At 38.6% G+C, this 24,145-nt stretch overlaps 2 protein-coding genes across 3 annotated transcripts in view; both read left to right on the top strand.

Annotated features, from left to right (window-relative positions):
* Positions 1 to 5,672, top strand: part of LOC127351009 (uncharacterized) — a 184,041-nt gene extending 178,369 nt beyond the window's left edge. For both annotated transcript variants that reach the window (XM_051378150.1, XM_051378149.1), the window contains exon 4: positions 2,336 to 5,672. In XM_051378150.1, the coding sequence (XP_051234110.1) occupies positions 2,521 to 4,710 (2,190 nt within the window). In that variant the 5' untranslated portion in view covers positions 2,336 to 2,520 and the 3' untranslated portion in view covers positions 4,711 to 5,672. The remainder of the gene's footprint in view (positions 1 to 2,335) is intronic.
* A 5,597-nt stretch (positions 5,673 to 11,269) lies between these two features.
* On the top strand, positions 11,270 to 24,145 carry LOC127351395 (uncharacterized). Its single transcript, XM_051378884.1, has 6 exons — positions 11,270 to 11,511; positions 11,965 to 12,034; positions 12,123 to 12,268; positions 12,700 to 12,812; positions 14,668 to 14,823; positions 21,628 to 24,145. The coding sequence occupies exons 1-6, from the start codon at positions 11,390 to 11,392 to the stop codon at positions 22,392 to 22,394; spliced, it is 1,374 nt and encodes a 457-aa protein (XP_051234844.1). The 5' UTR covers positions 11,270 to 11,389; the 3' UTR covers positions 22,395 to 24,145.

Here is a 24,145-nt window from a genome sequence, read left to right as displayed (position 1 = left end):
ACTATCTATGGTTTATTAAGCATTTACAAATGAGATATAAAGGCTGGCAATGCTTGAGACTCACAAAATGTTCAGTTATCTTAACAGACGAAGGAGAGACACAACACAAAGGGATATAGAACATATTGTATTGATATTTACTGCAACTTCCCAACATATTGTATGAAGACGAACAAGGCTGGTTTATGAAGACATGCAAGTGTTGTGATCTTATCTGTTTGGGACGTGTACGTTGAGCTGGCGGGATGTTACGTCATATTTACGTTTACTCTCAGAAGTTTCTGACAGTGCAGCCAAGAGGAGGATGGAGAAGCACATTGGAGTCGGCAACCGTCAGCGACACTAGAGGTGAGTATGTGTCTTTGTTTGGTAGCACACATTATGGTTGAAAGATAAAGTTAGCTTGTCAGCAGCTGCAGGTGTTTGCCCTCGCTCCCCGACTCACGTTACTAGCGTTACTAACGTTACCGACCCGCCCACGGTGGCTAAGCCGACCTGCCGCTGCTAGGCCCTCACCTCGCCCGGCTAGACGAGACTAGACTAGGTCGGCTTAGCCACCGCGGGCGGGTCGGTAACGTTACTAACGTTACTGACGTTACTAGTCGGGGAGCGAGGGCAAACACCTGCAGCTGCTGACAAGCTAACGTTATCTTTCAACCATAATGTGTGCTACCAAACAAAGACACATACTCTCCACTAGAGCCGCTGACGGCCGCCGACTCCAATGTGCTTCTCCATGCTCCTCTTGGCTGCACTGTCAGAAACTTCTGAGAGTTAACGTAAATATGACGTAACATCCCGCTTCCCACTCTCATCAAGTTGATGACGTGCTGAGAGCGGGAGCTCAACGTACACGTCCCAAACAGAGAAGATCACAACAATAGCATGTCTTCATAAACCAGCCTTGTTCGTCTTCATACAATATGTTGGGAAGTTGCAGTAAATATCAATACAATATGTTCTATATCCCTTTGTGTTGTGTCTCTCCTTCGTCTGTTAAGATAACTGAACATTTTGTGAGTCTCGAGGCATTGTCAGCCTTTATATCTCATTTGTAAATGCTTAATAAGCCATAGATAGTGCTCACTTTAGATGAGCTCGTGCAAAATACTTAATTAACGAGTAGTAAGTGCTTTGTAACTGTGAATTCCTGCATTAATCACTGTTTATAGGCCATCATTAGAAAATGAATTTGTTGTGGGTTTTATAGAACATCTGCTAACACAGTCACTAATCATTAATACATGTCTGAATAGTGGATGTGCAAGTGCATGCAGAAATGTACAGCACAATGAAGAGTAAAACATTTATAACTGTGATTATAAACCACATAGTAATGACTATTTACAGCAGAATCATGCTTTATAAATGATGAATTCAGTATTTACTAATCCATAAGTAATGTGCTTATCAATGATGAATAAAACATTTTTAACTATGTTTATAAACTACATACTAATGTGTATTCATGTGTTATAAATGATGAATTCAGTATTTATTCATGCTTAACTAATGCTTAATAGTGTGTACTCATTATAAAGTGTTACCCAATTTTGCTCAAACAGCCAAACATCGAGGAAGTGCAACAACACAAGACATAGTAAACTGCTAATATTACTAACTAGTCCAACAGCATGAAGGCAGTCTTTCTGTAGCCTTTTATTTCAAAAAGCTCACGCTAATGACTACAAGTCAGTCCCACATTTACTCTTGTGTCTTGAATTCCTATTCCCAGTTGTCCAAGACTCCTGTACCAGCACCCAGTACCGAGCATCCACCTGAGCTAGAGCAGCTACATTTTGCAGCAGTTACTTTACTGTCAGCCAGAAAACTCTGTAAATCACAGAGAGTTAAGGCAGAGCAGCTGGAGAACATCAGAGAGAAAACCAGAAAACATTTTCTCCTTAAATATAATCCAGTTTCACCAAAATCAGTGACATAGTCGGTGGTGTGAGACTTAATTGCCTTAAGGCATTACACATTTAATATGAAAGAAGCACACAGAGACCATTCACCCTATTAAAGTCACTGTAGCATCATCATCATCATAAAATGACAGTGAAGCTGTTATTTTAAGGTAGAAATGTTTTTTTTTTTGCTTTAATACTTACTTCTAGTATGTTACTGGACTGGTTAGATCCTGCAGACCCTGTGCCTGCTAAATTGGTCCAAACTCTAAAAGTGAACTGACTCAAATTTCCAAATTGATTTTACCATCCACTAAGACAGCAGCTGTTGCACAAACATTAACTAGAGACAATAATAACACAGCATGGTACTCTGTCACAGGAGCTGCAACTGTTGGTTGAATAAGTGTGTATTTTCTATATTTCAGTGTATGCAAATTTGGACCAGAGAGCACACAACCGGAGGATCATACACTCACCAGCAAGATGGATGAACTTCGTTGACCAAAAATAGTTATTTTATTTGCTCATTAAAAATATCTCTCCAACAGGCTGGCCCCGGTACCAACTGATTATAACTTTATTAGTACTGCTATTACTTACCTTCACCATAATGGCATATTTATTGAAGTCAGCTTGGGGCGTAATTTTATCAGCTCTTCCAGGATCAAAATCAAACATTGCTGAAAAAAAGCAGCCAGCCAAGACTTCACCTCTTGTTAATTTACAACCAAATGATAATATTTCAGAGGGGCAAGAGTGCATTCAACGGCTTGCTGATGCTGTTAAAGAAAAAAGCTCACTGTTGGAACCACAAACAGGTCCTCTTCCTGTTTATAAAATTCCCCTGAATGAAGAACAAATTAATCTCACTGGGTGCAGGCGTTTCAGTTTAGGAAAAGACTCCAATAAACCTAATCGCACCATAATGGTTCTTGGAGCAACTGGGGCTGGAAAGTCAACTCTCATCAATGGGATGATCAATTACATTCTAGATGTTGAATGGAAGGATTCATTTCGTTTTAAGTTGGTCAATGAGGATCAGTCAAAATCACAAGCTGAAAGCCAGACAACGGAAGTCACAGTTTACAAAATCAACCACCAAGAGGGGTTTAAAATAGAGTACTCACTGACCATTGTTGACACTCCAGGTTTTGGAGATACAAGAGGCATAGAGAGAGATAAAGAGATCACAGAACAGCTGCGTAATCTCTTCTCTGCTAAGCTTGGTGTCAGTGAAATTGATGCTGTGTGTTTTGTAGCTCAGGCTTCTTTAGCACGACTCACACCATCACAGAAATATGTGTTTGATTCAGTTCTCTCAATCTTTGGTAAAGATGTGGCAGAAAACATCAGGGTTCTGGTGACATTCGCAGACGGCCAGCGTCCACCAGTTCTAGAGGCAATCAATGCTGCAGGTGTCCCATGTCCAAAAACAAAAGACGGGCTGCCAGTTCACTTCAAATTCAATAATTCAGCTTTGTTTGCAGACAATAAATCATCAGCAGCAGACAGCATGAGTGAGGATGAGGAAGATGGAGGCTTTGATCAGATGTTTTGGAAAATGGGGACAAAAAGTATGAAGAGGTTCTTTGCTGCTCTGAATGTCATTGAGACCAAAAGTCTGACGATGACGAAAGAGGTCCTCAGAGAAAGAAAGCAGCTTGAGAACTCAGTTGAAAACTTGCAGAAGCAGGTTAAATTTGGGTTAGCCAAGCTTGAGGAGATAAACGAAACATCTCAAAAACTGAAAGAGCACGAGGCAGAAATCAGCAGAAATGAGAACTTTGAGTTTGAAGTTACTGTCACAAAGCCTGTTCAAATAGATATTTCTGGTAAAGGAAATTTCCTCACCAACTGTCAGCAGTGTCATAACACCTGTCACCATCCCTGTGGAATACCCAGCGATGCAGATAAAAGAGGGTGTGTAGCAATGGGATCAAATGGACACTGTACTGTGTGTCCGGGCAAATGTTACTGGAATGAACATTTTAATCAGAAGTATAAATGGGATTATAAGGAAGTTAAAGAAAAACGAACAGTGAAAGAACTGAAAGAAAAGTACCTAAAAGCTGCAGATGCTAAGAGACCTGTTCAGACATTGATTGGAAAACTGAAGGCTGAATATGATGAAGTGCAGACTGAGGTGAATAAACTGATAGCGTGCTCTGCTCAGTGTTTAAACAAACTTAAAGAGATAGCACTGAAGCCAAACCCTCTTTCTACTCCAGAGTATATTGACATGATCATTGAGGGAGAGAAATCTGAGTGCAAGCCAGGCTGGAAGGAAAGAGTTCAGTCCCTGATAGCCATGAGAGAAAAAGCAGAGTGCATGGCTAAAGTAGACAGAGGAGAGAAGCTCCTCCAGAGTCCATCTACTGACTTACAGCATTGTAACCAGGGTCAAACAAAGAACAAAGCCGAGACTGATACCAACCAAAACAAGGCCAAGCCCAATTCCGATATAGACAAATATCCGACTGAGGCAGGAACCAACCAAAACCAAGATGAGTCCAATATAAACCAAGACCAAGACAGTAAGCTTCATACTAACATAGATCAAGAACAAGACAAAACTGATTCTGAATCTGACCAAGGCCAGGACAGTAAGCTTGATACTAACCCAGATGCGGATCACATCAAGACTGATTCTGATTCTGACAAAGGCCAAGACAGTAAGCTTGATACTAACCCTGATGAGGACCAAGAAAAGACTGATTCTGACCAAGGCCAGGACAGTAAGCTTTATACTAACCCAGATGAGGATCACAACAAGACTGATTCTGATTCTGACAAGGACTAAGACAGGGCTCATGCCACTAGCCAGCAAGACTGAGAGCCAGTGTTGCTGTGGGACAAAGTGAGACTAGCCTCCAATCAAATGCCATGTATGTAGATATTATGTTTATATAGTGGATCCATACATATTACAAACAAAATATGTTTTGGAACTTTTGATATTTATTGCCCCTCAACAGGCCACAACTGGGCAAAATAAAATTATGCTTGTTAAGCACTATACAAAAAATAAATAAATACTTCCATTTAGAGAAGGCTACTTTTGGATTATTTGGGCTCGCCATACCTGTCTCTCGTTGACTGACTCGCTTGTGTTGTTCGTTGTGTGTCCGACTATGCGTGCTTTCGAACGCCCGCCCAACTCTACCTCTGATTGGCTTACCATGAAATTTTACTCAACCTCAGCCAATCGTCAGCATTTATGTGCTTGTCTCGTGCACTGCCCACTAACCAAAGAAGAACAGTAAAAAAGTATTTGCCTCTCGGCTCAGAGACACATTTTTTGGCAGTAACGGTAACGGTGTTATTAAGATGGGAAGAGTAATCAATTAGATTACTTGTTACTGAAAAAGGTAACGCCGTTATTCCCATCACTGCTGAGAGCACACAAAGATAAGTGTCAACCAAACAAGGCCATACCAGACAAGAACAAGAGTAGCACAATGGTTGTCACAGTGCAGAATCCTTTTTATAAAAAAAATGCACAGGCTAAATTTAAAGAATTTAGTTGACGGGTGTGTACTCAGACTTAGACAGACATAATGGCTGGGAGGACAAATTTATATGTGATTGATTGTTTTAAATAATATGTTTTTATATACACTTTTGTTTGCATTATATTTTATTTGGCTTTGGTTCAATTTAGTGGCTTAATTATGGAGAACAATATGTTTTATTACAGCCTGTAGTTTTGTCTTTTTTGTCTGGTGTGTTACACAAAAAAAATAAATAAATGTATCATGTCAAGTGTTACATTGTCATAATTTCATCGTATTAACTGTTCCTATGGATCAGGGGCAATATGTATTCTTACCAAATGTACGATAAAAAAAGTTCTATGTTGCAATTCATTATGTATTGTGAGGGATTGCAAAAAGAAAAACATTGATGTTTTGGGGTCTCTATAGAATCTTAGCAAGACATTTTTAAAACTGTATATTCAACATACTAAGTTCTACAGACAGTGATAAAAATGTGTAATAGAGAAGAATCATACTGACATGAGTTGTGAGGCTGAAGCTTATTTTTTAAAGTTGCATCAAGACTGAAATCAAGCAGTCTCGACATTGTGGATTAAACTAAGGTAACTTCCTGATCATACTGTACTCAATAAGCCATTGACCACAATGCCCTTATTATTCACTGATAAATACACACACCTGTTGACTAATTTCCCAGAAACAAGACTTTTTTTTTACTGTCTTGAGATTCTTTTTTTTTGCAGTGAAAGAAATTGGAATGTATAAAGACATATGTGATGCGATCTGGGAAAACCCATCACATGGTGAAATTTTACCAACTTAAGATTCTGATACCACATTAAAGCTGCTTTCAAGCTCTTTTCAAATCTGTTTTCCTTTTTTTCATAGCAGGTCTGTAACAGATGTTATTATTATCTGAAGTCAGCTTATTAACATGGTTTTATGAAACGGAATTTTGAGAAAAACAGGTTTAAAGATAGACATTCTAAATAGAACATTTTAACAATCAAATATCACATGTTAAATTTTCACTACTCTATTATGGCACATACTTATTTTAGTCACTGTATATGTTGGAAAAGATACCAAATTGTTACTTTGGCACCAAGCAAACACACAACACTCATGAATTAGATGAAAATCAAGAATGTATTTATTCATTCAACATTCAATGAATTGAATTTGTTTTATGTAACTTTTTAGTTACTGTACATTATATATGTATTAGACAATGTCAGTATTATTCTGTTATTATGCAGTATATTATCAAATCATGCAGTATAAATATGCAGAAAATATATAGAATATGCAGTATAAATACAGAAAATATCAGAACTATGCAGTATATAATGACTTATTGTGAATTCAAAATGGAAAAGTTGAGGTAACAACACATAGGCTATTCAATGTAATTATTGTTTTGCTATTATGCAGAGTATCATCAAATCATGCAGTATAAATATCCAGAAAAATATCAAAAATATGCAGTATAATTATGCAGAAAAAATCTGAAATATGCAGTATATATCTACAGAAAATATAAAAATATGCAGTATATCATGACTTATTGTAAATTCAAATGGAAAAGTTGAGTAACAACACTAACTATAGATACAACCCTTGTATTCAAGACTATTATACAATGACTGTCCCCAGAATCACTGAATTAATCCTCATTCATGTTTACAGCCTGAGGGAGGGGGCAAACCAAGTCCTGCTTGTCTTTTGTCACAAATTCCCTTATCTCATTGTAAAGATACTGTTGCCTTTTAGCATCAAGCCCCTTTGGGAGGAGTTGATCAGGCAAAGCACTTGGGTCAAGTGGATCAAACTCGACACCATTTCTCCCTAAGTCTTGGGAAACTTCCCCACTATTAAGGATTTTTTCCATCGTTACTAATGTGGAGCCCTGACATAATAAGAAATGATGAAAGCTTTTAATGGTGGGTAATTTTCGGAAGTATGTACCCAAGAATGTGCTCCAGTCATACATAGGTTCCAAGCAGTCAACCTTATTCCTCCTAAAATTTCTTTTAAAGAGCCCAAAGCACCAGTCACAGGCTACTACAGCCTTGAATGTCACTAGCATGGAGCAATCATGGACAGGGGCGGACTGGGACAATAATTCAGGCCGGGAGTACCATCCCAGGCCACCACCACCCGATTAACGCAAAACACCAAGAGTGAGTTAGGTTGGGCGCCTACCGATGTAAGAGTGTAAAATAATAAAGCAAAGGCTCCACATGCGCCCACACACGCTTTCTGTTTCTTTCCCCTTCAAAATAAATGTTTCTGTTCACTAATTGACCATTTTTATAAGCATTGGTTATGTTCATATAACAACAAATATGTTCTTAATCTCAATGGGATTTTACCTGGTGAAGTAAAGGTTAAATGAAATAATATAATACAAGGATTTCAGTATTCATATAATTTATTATGTTGTGTCTATGTTAGTTAACAATATTCAAAAATTTGCACTTACATTTGTTTTATTAAGTCAGTTTTAGCCCCATCAGCTTCCACAAAGTGGAACTAACCCCCTCATTAAGATAGTGGTGCTGGATAGGCCATGGTTGTGACAAACATCAGTTATGTTACAGCACTTCGCTGATCTGTGGTCAGTGCTTTTAGCTTTTTAAGCCTCTCCCTCTCTGCTCCACCTTTCCTCTTGGGCTGTCGATCTCGCTCCATTTTCCAAGCATGTAGAACTAGAGGTGAGGGAGAAGGGCGGGGTCGCAACTTGGTGTGTGTGTGTGTGTGTGTGTGTGTGTGTGTGTGTGTGTGTGTGTGTGTGTCTGCAGTGCTGTGACAGAGAGCCTCAGAAAAAGAGAGGAGGGGGTGTGTTTGTGCCCAACGTTGCTGCTCAGTCTGTGTGAGCTTCAGCGAGGCAGAAACCCTAATGAGGGTCACTGATCATGAACATCACCAAGTCTATTAACCTGACGTTGATGCTACAGTCTGCATCTCGAACATTAATATTAACGTTAAGTCTCCGTTTTAAACTCACATGTCAGCCGAACTTAGATGCGTAAACAGCCATAGTTTGTGGCTTTAACTTGAAGTTTTAAGCCTTCGTGTCGCCGTTTTCGTGTCGTAATGTTATCCTTGTAGGTTCTTGATAACAAGGCTTGTCTTACACATTGGTAATTTAAAATATTAAGTACACCTTGTTTCTTACATTAAGAAAAGCATGGCTAGCTTACCTTCATCAGACTCCTCTTCTTCGGTAAATTCATTATAATCCGATCCTTCATCATCTCTTGGATCTCTGGATGTGAAATAATCCATGATCACGTCGTTCAGGGCATTGGCGTCGTCAGGATTTAGCAAATTGAGACGTGCAGCATCATTTAAGTGAGCAGTTACCTCAGACGCCCTTCTCTTGAGCTCCGCCATCTCTGTAGGCTCACATTCTCACGTAACGTTAACGTTAGGTTTATCAAAACATATCACAGTGTTACACTATATATCTGGCGGGAAAATGTGCATTGATATGACTTCATTCATGTGGTTTAGGGCTTTGATTGGTGAACCGTCTTTGTAGTGTTTATAGCCTAGGCAAAGCACGAGATTTTAATGCACCTCCGCTGTTCACGTTTTCAAATGTAGCATCATCTTTCAGCTTGGCCAATGTTGGTTCTCAATAAAACAGGTTTTTCTGATCAGAAGATTATATCCAACATCTCAGATTTAAATCCAAATCAGGTCCATTAATATTATCCTTTGAATGGAAAATGTGGGTCCAAAAAGTATTTTCTTTAGATGGAAAAGAAACAGCCAGGATTCAGAACAGGCCACTTGCTGCACTTTTTAAGTCTTGATTGTTTATTTTAAGGCACTTTATTTACTTTTCAAAAGTTTGTAAGTTTTCACTGTTTCAATAAATGAAATCTTTGATTCATTTTCTCCAGCATTTGCAAGCTGTAGACTCTGTCCAGTCAGAGCCATATATTGTATAATTGATGCTTTCAGTTTTCATTAATTCAATACAAGATGTCACCAAAATCACACTGTCCCTTTAAAATCTTTCAGAAAATGATGTAAGTGTATCGAATCGTATTGAATCTTATCGCTGGCTGAATATCGTGATATATATCGTATCATGAGCTGAATATTGTGTATCGTATCGTATCGTGAGATTAGTGTATCGCTACAGCCCCATTTGCAACTATCTTGAAAAGACTTTTCTTTTCTTGCCTCTCCTGTTTTTCTTCAGACAATTCCTCGTCTGTTTTTGTTAGTTTATCTCATTTGGCTACTTCAGAGATAATTTTAGCTTTTTCCTTAATTGCCTCTAAAGACTGAATTCGAGCCTGGTAAATTCTTTGGTTGTCTTAATTTCTTGAAGTTTTGCCAATCCAGCTTTAACTTGTGGTTGCAAACCTTCGACTGCTGTTTCAAGATGCTTTCGTTCTTTCAGAACCTCTTGGGTCATTAGCAGACTTTTGGTTGTCATTTTACCCAAAGCGGTGAAGAACTTCTCCATGCTTTTGGCACCCATGTTCCAAAACATTTCATCAAAGTTTTCATCATCTTCATCAGAGTCCTCATCACAGGGCCCGTCACTGACACATTTGTTATCAGCAAACAATGCAGAGTTGTTGAATTTGAAGTGAACTGGAAGCCCTATGTCAATTTTTTGGACATGGAACTCCAGAGACGTTGAGTGCCTCAAGAACTGGTGGCTGCTTGCCATCTGCAAAAGTCACCATCATCTCAATGTTCTCTGCCACATCTTTTCCAAAAATGGAGAGCACTGAGTCAAACACATATCGCTGGGTTGCTGTTAGTCGTGCGAGAGAGGCCTGGGTAACAAAACACACTGAATCAATCTCACTGACTCCACTAACAGAGGTGAAAAGCCTCCGAATTTGATCTGTGATCTCCCTGTCTCTGCCTATGCCTCTTGTGTCCCCAAACCCTGGTGTGTCCACGATGGTCAGAGAGCAGGGGATTTTAAACCCCTCCTGGTGGTTGATTTTGTACACTGTGACTTCAGAGGTCTGGCTTTCAGCTTGTGATCTCGACTGATCCTCATCAACTAATCTGAATCTGAAATTGTCGTTCCACTCTACACCAACAAAATTTGCACTGTCCTTTTCTTCCCTTTTCAGAGAACCTTCACCCTCTATTGCCAGGCAAGGAATCTTCTTGATCATGACCTTCAAGTTGCCCTCAATGTCTTGATGATTTTCCTTTTCAAGAAAGCCTCTTGGACTCATACCCACAGGCAGATTAATGCACAGGCTGACCTAGGTTACAGACAATGTTTTTAATTATTAAAATGTTCTACACCAATGGGGACGCCCAGTTAGCTCAGTGGGTAGAGCTGGCGACCCGTGTACTGAGGCTGAACCCCTGCTGTAGCGGCCCAGAGTTCGAATTCGACCTGCGGCCCTTTGCTGCCTGTCATCCCCTCTCTCTGTCCCCCCTTCCTGTCTATCTTCAGCTGTCTCCATCATAAAGGCAATATAAGCCCCAAAAACTACTTAAAATAAAATAAATAAAAAATTAAAATTTCTACACTGAAAAAACCCCAACAACATCTCTCCTATTGGAGTCCTTAGAAACATAAAAAAGCAGCACTTTTACAAAACCTTGTTTAAAAGTAAACTGGCAATTGTTAAAACTGTGCCAAGAGAATGGTTGCTCTATTCCTCCTCAAAAGGCACTGTGTTTTGTTTTGCATGTAAATTATTTGGGAGTTGTGATCTTCAGTCATGTGTTGCTGTGCAGGTTATCTGTCCTTGTCTCTACACCTTGCTGTATTTAAAGACAGTTTGTTTTTCTAGTTATCAGTGTGGACCATGCAGCAGCTTTTTCTTGCACTTTTCAGGTTAGCACAGTGGGGTTTTGAGTGCCTGTCTCTTTAAATGCAAATGAGACACAGGCAATCCACCCACTTATTCTGGTAGGTGTGCCGACGTTGGCACGCTCACGCTACCATGACAACAGTTGAACGTGAACCCTGGGAGAAACATGGCAGCTGGAAGAAACTTTTCGGTCCAACCTTATATGTTTGAACCAGAGTCAGACCCTGAACAAGAAGGAGCTAGCGAAGAAGTTGTTCAATGTAGACTGCAACAAGACGTTTCTGAATGGTGAGTTATGAGCTTTATTTTACTTTTTTCTTAAAAATTTGTATGTTTGTACGTCGGGTAAATACGGTCGCAATATCAGCTACGAGCGGGAATATAGCACTCGTTTTTTTAATTCTCAGCTACGCCGTAATAACATTACATCATTATTCTGTCCGACATCAAACGTTAATGTACTATCCACAGCCACACTGTAGCCACTTTTCACGCGTGTGCTAATTTTACAACATAGGTGTGAAACGAGGGATGTAGTGGGGGTTGGGGCGACTGTCTAACACCGCCGTATACCCCATAGTAATTCCTGTTTACCCGTATTTACTGTGTTTCAACATGATGCAATAATTCCAATTAATAACATCACATCGTTGCATAAGCTGAACTGTTTTTATTGCTAACAATATATTCAAATAAAAAACTATAACTGATATCTTTTCCCTTTTTTTGCCTCTGGTTTAGGTGTACTTGTGAGAATTGCACAGCAATGCCTACAGAGCCAGAGAATGTCTGCTGCAGGGAGATACCACAGGTAGTACATGGATGCTTGTTGAATGAAAATGTAACTATTCAGTCATATTATCTGTCATCAAACGTCACTTACCCTTTCAAATTTACAGGTGATAAGAAGACTTCAAAACCCACCTTCCTGCATGGTAGACCACCCTGGCCTCGAACCAGTGTGTTTAAATGCATTCTCACTGCAGAAGGAACTAAATATCTACAGAGCAGACTATGTGCGTTTACATCTGAGGGGAATAGAACAGTAAGTTTTTTTTGCATATAAATTCTGTGTAACTGTAATAAAAATATTCCAAAAACAATTCCATTTCCCCCTTTGTTACATTGCTTACTTTTCTTGTAAGGCAGTTTGATATTTGTTAAAATGTTACATATCAAACACTAGAAAAGATTCATTTCTGCACAAAATCTAACTTGCAATAACATAATTTATTAGCAACATTTAAACCTAGGTCCAACACCAACTTGCTGCTAATAAATGGTTGTATTGGCATTTCGATATTGTGCAGGAATTTATCTTTCGTACTTTTGGATACTCATCCCACTCCTCTTTGAGGACCCTCTTGTTGGTCAGCACTTTCTCCAGCCTGCAGAAGGCTGGTGTTCCTGTGAAAAAGACGAAAGTGTTTAATAATGTCATTAAGTAGAGTAACCACTTGCTCTTGTCCCTTGAAGTGCGGGTTGGATGCAAACACTGGGGGAAAACAGGATCTTCGTGGGTGTGGATGTCCTGGACGTGGTTCAGAATGGACATCCACTTTGCTGGCACCGATGTAGAGGAAGCAGCCGTCCAGTAGATGTGGTTTTTTATACTCTGAAGCCACTTCTTCAGTTTCTCACACTCCTTGTTCTGTGAGATCTTCGACAGTTTCTTGGACAGTCCTAATAATACAAAAGGCTTTAGAGTCTTTCACATATATTAATTACATAGTAAACCACCATATTACTTTGAATTAACATAGCAGAAATGATATAGTTTACAGTCTAAATTGAATTAACAATAGGCTGGAACACATCAATAACTGTCAGTGTAACAATAAAGGAACTACAGTTACCATAAATAAACTTTTTTTTCCCTCTCATGTTGACAAATAAGACATGGAATAATACCTTTTTTCATGTGCCACACATCGTAGTAATGCGTGATATTGTCCTCCCTCAGGAACTTCTGGATTTGGGGGTGACGGTCCGTCACAATACTATCTATAGTAACACCCCGTTCCTCCAACAGAGCAAGGCTCCTCTTCAGGCCCTCTTTCTCCATGTGTCAGCTTCCACCAACCTCATTACTCTATTATTTAAAGAAAGCAGATAAACATTTATTATTTCAGCTGATAAGAGCTACACTGTAACAGATTACAACAGAGATTATTTATGGTCTGTCACTCACTTGAACCAGCTGTAAATCAATAACAGTGTTGCTCCTCATGTCCATCATTGTGTAGCTGCCAAACTTGGCACAATGTCCTTCAAAAGGAAAGTAATTATTTTTAATATATACATTACATAGTATTTATCAGTGCGTTTTATTTATTTTCAAGTAAATTTGTTTATATATAAAAAAGATTATTATGACAGAGTATTACATACCCGGTGAGTCTGCTCTCAAGTCACCACCGAGGACGACATTCTGCTGCTGACTGAGCTGCTCCAACATTGCAGTCTGTGCCGTCTTCCACCTGTGTACAATCGCGGGCTCTATGTACATGAAACATCTTCAACTGCATTGCCCGGAAGATCTGTGGGAGAAAGAAACAGACAGGACAGGCACCCACACGTTAATCACTTTCTCAGAAATACACATTGTGTATATAAATTTAGCTACATCATATGCTATATTCCATTACTTTATTCATAGTTTAGTGTAAATACAATACCTTTTCAAGCTTAAAGAAAGAGGCACCAGTGGCGTACACTGCAGTGGACAGCTGCAGGTTTCCAGCAGGAGTGCTCCCAACAAGAGGCTGGCTGTTCCACTTTCTGTAGAACTCACAATGCGGACACCGTTGTTCTACAGAGAGAAACGTGCCCAATCTTCTTTTCTGCATGTCACATTCCCGCTGACACACAGGGCACACCTGAAACAGCTCCATTAGGCAGTTCTCATACACAATATAAGTTGGAGTCTTATGGACAGGGGTAGAAGATTCCATTCTGCAATAAAAACAAAACATTGATAGAAAAGGAGTCAAAGATTGGCAGAGTCTGCAGGGTCATATGTTGAATCATGTGGACATCATGGACATCAACCTCAAGTGCAGAGGATATACACTTTTTCTACACAAAATTAAATGTTTGCTTTCTGATTAGAGCTAGTCTACCTATTCAGAGGGCTGCTCCAGGTAACTGATTGTAAAAACTTAAACAACTACTAAACAAAAATAAAATAAAAAATAAATAAAAGATTAAAAAAAAAAAGATTAGCTGATTTTACAAAAGGAAAAAGCACAAAGCTGGATGACCAAAAAGGTTGTCTTCCTGTTTATAAAATTCCTCTGAAAGAACAAAAAATCAATGTTGCTGGGTGCAGATTTTTCAGTTCTGGGAAAGACTCCCCTAAACGTAATCACACCATAATGGTTCTTGGAGCAACTGGGGCCGGAAAGTCAACTCTCATCAATGGGATGATCAATTACATTCTAGGTGTCAAATGGGAGGATCCATATTGGTTTAAGTTAGTTCACGAGGGTCAGTCAAAATCACAAGCTCACAGTCAGACCTCTGAAGTCACAGTGTACAAAATCAACCACCAGGAGGGGTTTAAAATAGAGTACTCACTGACCATTGTGGACACTCCAGGTTTTGGAGACACAAAAGGCATAGAGAGAGATACAGAGATCACAGAACAGCTGCGTAAGCTCTTCTCTGCTGATCTTGGTGTCAGTGAAATAGACGACAACATCAAACTTACCTTCCGACGTCGTGAGGAGCTGTGAACAACACACACACATGCACGCACGCAAACACACACAACACATGAGCAAAAGTTCACACAAAACAGTCTAACAAATTTCAGTTAGAAACAATGCCCATTCTATACAATGATTAATTAAGATTATAGCAGAAAGAGAGGTATTAGGATTTAGGCCTCTGAAACATACAATAACAACAACAATATGAGCAGGGAGATCGATCATCCTTAAATTCACAAGTTAACAACAGAAGATCAAAGTGATGCGGCAGTCCAGAGAAGTTGGAGACATAAGCTTCAACAGGAATACATTCTTTTTTTTCATTATCCTGATTTCAGCGCAGTTGTCCGGGAGAAATGCAAGTCCTTCGCACCAGTCAAGAAGCACCTCTACGACATGGAACTAAGGTACAGGCTGTATTTTTATTTGTAGACAAAGTACTTCACCATGTCCTGTGGTGACTTAGCTGGTGCTCTGTTTAAGCGGCTCCTCAAAACCCATCTCTACAGGCAAGCCTTTTTATAGATCTCCTTGTTTGTTTCCTCATCTGTCGTCTCTCTTTTACTTTATCCTTCCCTCTTGTTTTATCTTCCTTATGTTTGTATGTACATGCTCCCTATGTTTGTTTGATTGGGTATGGTTATACCCATATGTTTATTTGTTGTTAGTAAAGCACTTTGGATCTCTCTCTCAAAAAAAGGTGCTATATAAATGAAGCTTTTCTTACTTACTTACTGTTGAGAGAGAGAGAGAAACCCAGGCACAAAGTGTGTTATATCTAATGTCTTATGTAAATAGCAAAGTCAGACAGAATATTCGTATCAAATAGTATTTTGAAAAATCGAATAATGTTGAGGAATTGATTGTTCCTGTAATGTCAGATTAACAAAGATCTATAACAAGCTGTTTGACTTACTAACAACTTAACTTACTGTTCATTGGTGCTGTCAACCAATTTAGACATGCTGGGGAGGTAGCTGGAATCATCAGGATCTGCAAAGCTCGAACAGATTTCAGATCCCTGAAAAGAGGGAAAGTCCAGCAGAGGACGCTTTGTTGGTGGGTCACCAGGTGGTTCAGCTTTCCTCTGAGGTGGAGTTGAAGAACAGAGCTGTAGAAGCTGGGATGTGGTGTGTCCCACAGCAACAGTCCTTGTAGCTACCGTAGCTTGAGAACCTGGAAAATATAAATTAGGACAGTTGTAACTCTTTTTGTGCAGTGTTTATATGTGTGCGAGAGGTCGGTTAATCCAATATACGGAATTTTTTTGCTGTAATTAACAGTTTGGTAACAGATGCCAGTTACCAATTTCAGTAATTTAAAAAGCTATATCATGCACACCTTAAAATCTGTCAGACATCCACACAGACAAACTGTCCACATACCTGTATTCTTCCTGTTGCTTAGAGTGGTTTTAGACAGCTGTGTGGCCACGGTCAAATGTGAGGCTCTATGTTGTATCCCACCCCATCTATGTTATGTATTGTTGTAAAAGCTGTCATTATAGTGTTATAGTGAAAATTAATATTCAGATAGTTGTCAAAGCATTATATTGTTATTACATTTTCAATTTTCACTTCAGTATTCTATTGATTGAAATGTTTAATTGAGTCAGACAACCTAATTGGACGATGGGACCTCTTCATCAATGTCACTGGTTGCAGAGGTTGTAATCATTGTGCACTGTTAAAATACACAAGACTCTTCACAGTTCAGACTTTATCCACAGGGTGGCAGCACAACACAGGCTACAGTGATATGATCAGGCTCCACATAAGATCGACTTTCCCACACTGGGGAAAGTCACTAATGAAGAAATAAATGAAGAAATTCTCCCGTTAAAACACTCAAAATACAATGTTAACTGATGAATCTCAGCTCTCATTTGGTGAATTTAGTTTGATTACATGAATTATTGCACTTAACCTCTTCTACTTACAGAAAGGTGCCATCAATAATGTTTGTAAGCAACAGAATAAATCACAATTAAACTTATAGAATAGATTTGAAACCAAAAAAGAGATTTGAGAGCAAAAAAGAGTAAGTGACAATCAGAAAAAAAAAATTGAGATGGAAACAGAACAGGTTGCAATTGAAAAAAAAATATGAGAGAACATATTTCTTCAACTTCAATCAAAACTAATGTTTGTAAGTAAAAACATACGACCATTTTGCTTATAAATCAGTCCTCTTTGCTTGCACGTTCTAAAGTTTTGCTTGCGAATTCAACAAAACTTGATGGGCGGGGCCTACGCTGGTGGACGAGAGAAGAGTTTCTATTGGTTGGTTTGACCTGGCTACGTCTTCCGCATTACACCCACTTCTCCCTGTGCTGTGCTGCTTGGAGAAGCCTGTTGCTCTTGAAACGTTTCCTATAAGTAATGAATTGCACTATATATTGTCGGCTACAGCCTGCTGTACATTCACAACAACAACAACAACAACAACACAAGTAATGAATGATAATGCCCTGCTGCTGCTAGCACACTGATTAGCAGCAACATGGTTGTCTGTGTTAGTCACGGCCTGAGCAGAGTATCCTAATGAGTGAGTGAATTACAGCTGTTCTAATGTCAACAAACACACGTGGCGAATAATTTAACAAATTCACGCACATATTTCTAACCAGCCAGCATTACGGGTCTATACAGGAGCAGCTGCGTCAGACGGTCCGACTTAAATGACACTGAATGATGCTTCTGACCTCAGAGATGTACAATGTGTAGGCTATAGAAGAGAAACACAAATTTCAGCACCACTGATCTGTATAATCAGACCAAAAGACATGTCCTGTGATTGTAATTATTCGCCACGTGTGTTTGTTGACATTAGAACAGCTGTAGAGAACGGGAGCCGGGAGGAGTAGCGGCAGCCCGCTACACAGTGGAAACTGGCCCCGCGTTCAGCGGTAGTTTAGTAATCCACGGTAGTACTGTTGTGTAGGAACCGTGACGTTTTGGCACCGCCAGTACCATGCAACACTAAATGTTTAAATCACAGCCTTACGTTGTATACGCCTCCCTGTAATTCACTCACTCATTAGGATACTCTGCTCAGGCCGTGACCAGCAGAGACAACCATGTTGCTGCTCATCAGTGTGCTAGCAGCAGCAGGGCATTATAATTCATTACTTGTGGTGTTGTTGTTGTTGTTGTTGTTGTTGTTGTGAATGTACAGCAGGCTGTAGCCAACGATATATAGTGCAATTCATTACTTATGGGAAACGTTTCAAGAGCAACAGGCTTCTCCAAGCAGCACAGCACAGGGAGAAGTGGGTGTAATGAGGAAGACGTAGCCAGTCAAACCAACCAATAGAAACTCTTCTCTCGTCCACCAGCGTAGGCCCCGCCCATCAAGTGCAGTTGAATTTGCAAGCAAAACTTTAGAACGTGCAAGCAAAGAGGACTGATTTATAAGCAAAATGGTCATATGTTTTTTACTAACAAACATTAGTTTTGATTGAAGTTGAAGAAATATGTTCTCTCATATTTGTTTTCAATTGCAACCTGTTCTGTTTCGATCTCAAAAACATTGTTTGATTGCCACTTACTCTTTTTTTGCTCTCAAATCTCTTTTTTGGTTTCAAATCTATTCTATTTAATTGAATAATAAAGGAACAAAATTCTCCCCATAGTTTATATGTATGTGTGTTTATATTGACGTAGAACTGTTATGCTGACCTCAGTTCTTCTGCAGGGGTTTAAATGTGCTCTGATAGACATTTTATGGCTGCTGTCAATATGTGTTGAAAATGCAGTGATTTTTCTTTCACTTTCAGGTTTGCATGGTTAAGTCAGTTATTTGGTCATAAAACGTCCACTTATCTTTCAGGATAAAGATTATTTTATTGGAATATATAATCAAAGTTCAGACGTTCAGTGCAGTAACAACATGTAATCTGCTTTAATGTGCTATGCGTGTGCCATTAGCACCTCTTCAAATCAGATAATCTACTTCACTGATTGCTGATCCATTTCCAAATGAGTTAATATTTATTTACTTATGTAAGACCAATTGTGTGGTGTGACTGTGTGTACACTGTATAAAACAAGCTACAGAGGAAAGTGAAGCAAAACTCAAGGCAGAGACCAACAGAGTGGTAAGTTGCTGAACGCAGTGAGCTGTTATCTGTTGTTAGTGTTTATGTGATGCTGAAGAAACATAATTTCATGATTTCATTTTAGTTTTTGTGCAAATGTATGTTTTTGTAGAAATATTTAATAATTTACTTTACTGGTCAATTTGTTAAAATCTTGTCCCAAACAGTTGATCCTAGAGTGAAAAGAAGCATCATCTTGGTGTATTTATTGTGGCTTTGACAACATTTTAGTAGTCCAAACTTGTTTGGACATGATATGAAAATGTCATTTTAACTGGATACTCAGAATCAATATTATTTGTATTTTTAATATTTTTCCTGTAGTTTGTTTATAATTAGTGCTTCCATATGCTGAAGTACTTAACAGTGAAGTTCTCTATGCTGCACCTTAAGACCATCACCAGCAGCTTGACTGTCCAACACACCACACACCAACTGTAAGTAAAAATAAATATTAATATTATTATATAGTCCTAAAAGGAGATATTTGGAAGACTGACAACTGTGTTTAAATGATAGTATACAACCCTCCACACTGTCAGGCTCTCAGGATCCCAAGGACAAAGTAATCTTTTAAGTGAAAACAAAACAGTGATTAAGCCATGTCCTCTTAGTTGCTGTTGCTAAGCCCCAAGCTTTCAATTCTAGGATGGCACAAACAGTCAAAAATGAAATGAAGATTTTACAATTTCTAGTGTTAAATCTCTGATTTCAGACACTTTTGTCAGTTTTGCCATCTTAAAAATTAAGATGCTCGCTGGTAAATTTTAACAGCAGCTCTGATTCAAAGTCATGTTAACTCATTACTGGGTACATTTAATGAAGAAGTAACTTAAAATGAAATAATCAAATATTCATGCAGCTCTTCCTTTTTATACCAGTCAAGGAAAGCCAGACTTTGACACTCAACCCTCAGGGACGTGTTCCTCTGCACTGTATTATCAGATGACACGAGGTAAGTAATTCATAGGTCAATGTTTTCAATACATTTATGATCCTTCCTGAACAATCATAAAGACAAATTAGGTTTTAAAGTGCAATTACTGTATCATAAACATAACCATATTTTAAAAAGCACTCCTGTTCTCATTTTGTTTTAGGAGTTTTAGATACTATGATTTAAATCCTGAGTTACATTTTGAAATTGCAACAGCTTTAGCATCTCAAAGCAGACGACTGGGCCGAGAACAGCCAACAGAGATTTGTGAAATTTACCTTCAGCAACTTTATTTTCTAATTAATAATTTAATATTTTACTAGACTGGTTAGTTGGAACAAATTCCTGCAGAATAGCTGCTAAACTGTTTCAAACTACAAAAAGGAACTGATTCAAATAACAGAATTTGATTTCTACAAAGCTCAACCTTTAATCTCTCCTTGATGCTTGCTGCACATAAACGTAATCTGAAGATCTTTAATAGGATTTTTATTACTGTGATGCTCTCTGAGAGAAGTCAACTAAAAGTTGTATTGTGAATGAACTTTGTTTCATTATTTGATGATTCAGCCAGGTGAATTTTATGTCCATTATAGTGTTGAAATCTTCAGAGTTAAAGGGCCAGTGTGAAAGATTTAGTGGCATCTAGTGGTGTAATTGGAGAGTGTACGTCCCTTGCTTTACTCACCTTTCGAGCACTAAGTACAATCTATGGAGGCTCTATCCATTGTTTGGTTTGTTTGCCTCCATGTAAGGTGGGCTGCAGTGTCTGTGGATAAAAACGGCTCATTCCAAGCTAACAAAAATCAACAATTCCTATTTTTTTAGGTGATTATACACTAATGAAAACATATCGATGAATATTTCTGACAATAGATCCTCCTAAATGTTACACACTGGACCTTCAGAGAAGTCATAACAAGAGTGGTACTTGTCCACTGTTGCTGTAATTGTATTACATATATTATTTTATATTTCAATATGCAGATTCAGACCAGAGAGCACTTCACAACCACAGAGGCAACACTCACCAGCGAGACAGATGAACTGTGACCACAAAGACTCAATTTTCTTTCTCCAAAATAACTCTCAAGAGATCTGATATCAACTGTTTATTATTATTATTATTATTATTATTATTATTATTGTTGTTGTTGTTGTTGTTAATACTGGTGACAAAATTACTTCTGCCATAATGCAATCCAGACTTCGGACAGGTTTAAAGTCCACTTCGAAATCAAATCATTGTATTACACAGCAAAAGTGCATCAAACGGCTTGCTGATGCTGTTAAAGAAAAAAGCCCACTGCAAAAACCCCAGACAGGTCCTCTTCCTGTTTATAAAATTCCCCTGGAAGAAGTACAAATCGATGTCACTGGGTGCAGGCGTTTCAGTTTTGGAAAAAACTCCACTAAATCTAATCGCACCATAATGGTTCTTGGACCATGTGGAGCCGGAAAGTCGACTCTCATCAATGGGATGATAAATTACATTCTAGATGTTGAATGGGAGGATTCATACCGTTTTAAGTTAGTTGATGAGGATCAGTCAAAATCAAAAGCTCACGGTCAGACCAATGAAGTCACAGTGTACAAAATCAACCATGAGAAGGGGTTTAAAATAGAGTACTCACTGACCATTGTGGACACTCCAGGTTTTGGAGATACGAGAGGCATAGAGAGAGATAAAGAGATCACAGAACAGCTGCGTGATCTCTTCTCTGCTGAGCTTGGTGTCAGTGAAATTGATGCTGTGTGTTTTGTAGCTCAGGCTACTTCAGCACAACTCACACCATCACAGAAATATGAGATTGATTCAGTTCTCTCAATCTTTGATAAAGATGTGGCAGAAAACATCAGGGTTCTGGTGACATTCGCAGACGGCCAGCGTCCACCAGTTCTAGAGGCAATCAATGCTGCAGGTGTCCCATGTCCAAAAACAAAAGACGGGCTGCCAGTTCACTTCAAATTCAATAATTCAGCTTTGTTTGCAGACAATAAATCAGCAGCAGACAGCATGAGTGAGGATGAGGAAGATGGAGGCTTTGATCAGATGTTTTGGAACATTGGAACAAAAAGCCTGAAGAGGTTCTTTAATGCTTTGAATGTCACAGAAACCAAAAGTGTGACAATGAAGAAGAAAGTCCTCAAAGAAAGGGTGAGGTTCGAGAGCTCAATTCTCTCCAATGAAGTAGTTATTTCTGGTACTAGGAATTACCTCAACACCTGTCAGCAGTGTAAATTCATCTGTCATAGTTCTTGTCGAATACCCAATGACAAAATACAATGCTGGGCAATAGGATCAAATGGACGCTGTACTCAGTGCCCTGGCAAATGTTACTGGGATAAACATTTTTGTCAGAAGTACATATGGGAGAGTGAGGAAGAACACATCGTGAAAAAGCTGAAAAATCATGACTAAAGTAGGAGAGAAACTCCTCCAGTCCATCTACTGACTTCCAGCACTGTAACCAAAGCCAAACAAAGAATAAAGCCAGCCACGACAACAAGACTAAAACCAAGAGACCAAGACTAGAACAACAGACACCAGTAAAAACCAGGACAACACTGAGAAGGATGCCATCCAAGACAAAACAGATTAATACTGCAGATAAAGATAAGGCAGAGACTGATACCAAACAAGACAAGACTGAGCCCAATTCTGATATAGACCAAGATGGGACTGAGCCAGATGCCATCAGTGTTTGATAGGAAACCAAGACTGACTCTAATTTGAACAAAGACTAAGCCAGTGAGCTTGATACTAACCCAGACCGAGACAATATCTGTTCTGATATCAACACAGACCAGGACTACTACCTAGCAGGACTAAGAGCCTGTTTAAACCTGGTATTAACATGTGTCTTGAGTGATCTGATAATAAGTGGACAGGTTTAAGTAGGGAAGGGGATTGTTCATTTTTATTGATGTTGATACTTTTTTCGAGGCTGCTTAGCGATCCGAGTCTTTATCGCTACCACTATCGATACTTTTCTATTAATTTGGTGAAAAGACAAGATCATAACAAATTCTAAAAATAACTTGTATAGCTTTTATTCCTTAATTTCAGTTGACAGGCAATTCAATTGAATTCCAAAACTATTTTTGAATTAAACAATCGATGTATGTCTGTGCATCAGTGATTTGATTTAAATGACTCTGGTCTCTCCAGACTGAAGTGATAGATTAATTAAGAAATCGCATCTTCTATCAATTATTCCATCGATTAATCACATAAATACTCATGCTTTATTAAACTACCAACAGTTATTATAAAAATGCTTAATGTTGGGAAAATAGGTTCAATATTTTCAAAAGGAGGCGGAGAAGAAAATCACAGAATATGAAACTATCAAATTATCTGTCATTTGTATGGATACAGTACAGCTAGTGTTAGTTGGTGATCAACGTCTCCATTACACTGTCCAGGGAATCTGTTCTGTCAATTCTGTCAGAAGGAGCAAGTGTGCTCCCCCTTCATCTTTATAGTCATGCTAATTTGGGCTAAACAAAGTTTATTTGACTCTGTAGGTAATTTATGACACATCATCCCATTACAGCCAGAAACAAAATACATTTAGCACACATTTAAGCACACAAGAAGCTTTGGTTTCCAGGAAGACATCTAATGACACTTGAGTCCTATGGTGACAGATCCAGCTTAGTCTCCTGGGCCCAAGTTAATACTGGAATAGAAGTCAGGTGATATTCCTGTGAAGAATTATAGTCCACAGGGACCAGAGCAGGAAACGGAGATTAGAAATTTTGTGATTTTGAATCAAAGAACTGATGTGAAAGAGCTGCTTCTGATGAAGAAATTATGATGTATTTTTAAATGTTTTTGTTGATTTAAAAAAAAAAAGTTGCTGTTGAAGTTGCAACTAATATACATTGTTCAATTCAAACTGTCTTTTACACAGATCTATGGTGTGTTTTTTTATTTACACATGTTTTTGAAAATCAGGAAAATTATGTAAATAGTGACTACTGACATAAAAGCTGTTGATGTGTATTTATTTATTCTTTTCCCCCTGTAGTTAACTTAAGTGACTGACTGATTTATGGAGAAATGACTGAAATATAAACAATAAAATTAACATTTTGTTCCACCCTTGAGTTTTAGTTTTTGCTCTATATATATCTATGCTCAATAAATGGTTTAATTATTTCTTA

Source organism: Dicentrarchus labrax, unplaced genomic scaffold (assembly GCF_905237075.1).
Source record: "Dicentrarchus labrax unplaced genomic scaffold, dlabrax2021, whole genome shotgun sequence".
NCBI classification, from domain to species: domain Eukaryota; kingdom Metazoa; phylum Chordata; class Actinopteri; family Moronidae; genus Dicentrarchus; species Dicentrarchus labrax.
Note: the sequence above shows the minus strand (reverse complement) of the source record. Positions and strands in the feature narration are given on the sequence as shown.

What these genes read in the sequence shown, in the direction of transcription:
- LOC127351395 (XM_051378884.1), top strand. Translation starts at nt 11,390, where the DNA reads ATGGCAGCTGGAAGAAACTTTTCGGTCCAACCTTATATGTTTGAACCA. An exon ending in GCTGCAGGGAGATACCACAG is followed by an intron (nt 12,035 to 12,122) that starts GTAGTACATGGA and finishes TCAAATTTACAG; the next exon opens with GTGATAAGAAGACTTCAAAA. An exon ending in CCGATGTAGAGGAAGCAGCC is followed by an intron (nt 12,813 to 14,667) that starts GTCCAGTAGATG and finishes ATTACATTCTAG; the next exon opens with GTGTCAAATGGGAGGATCCA.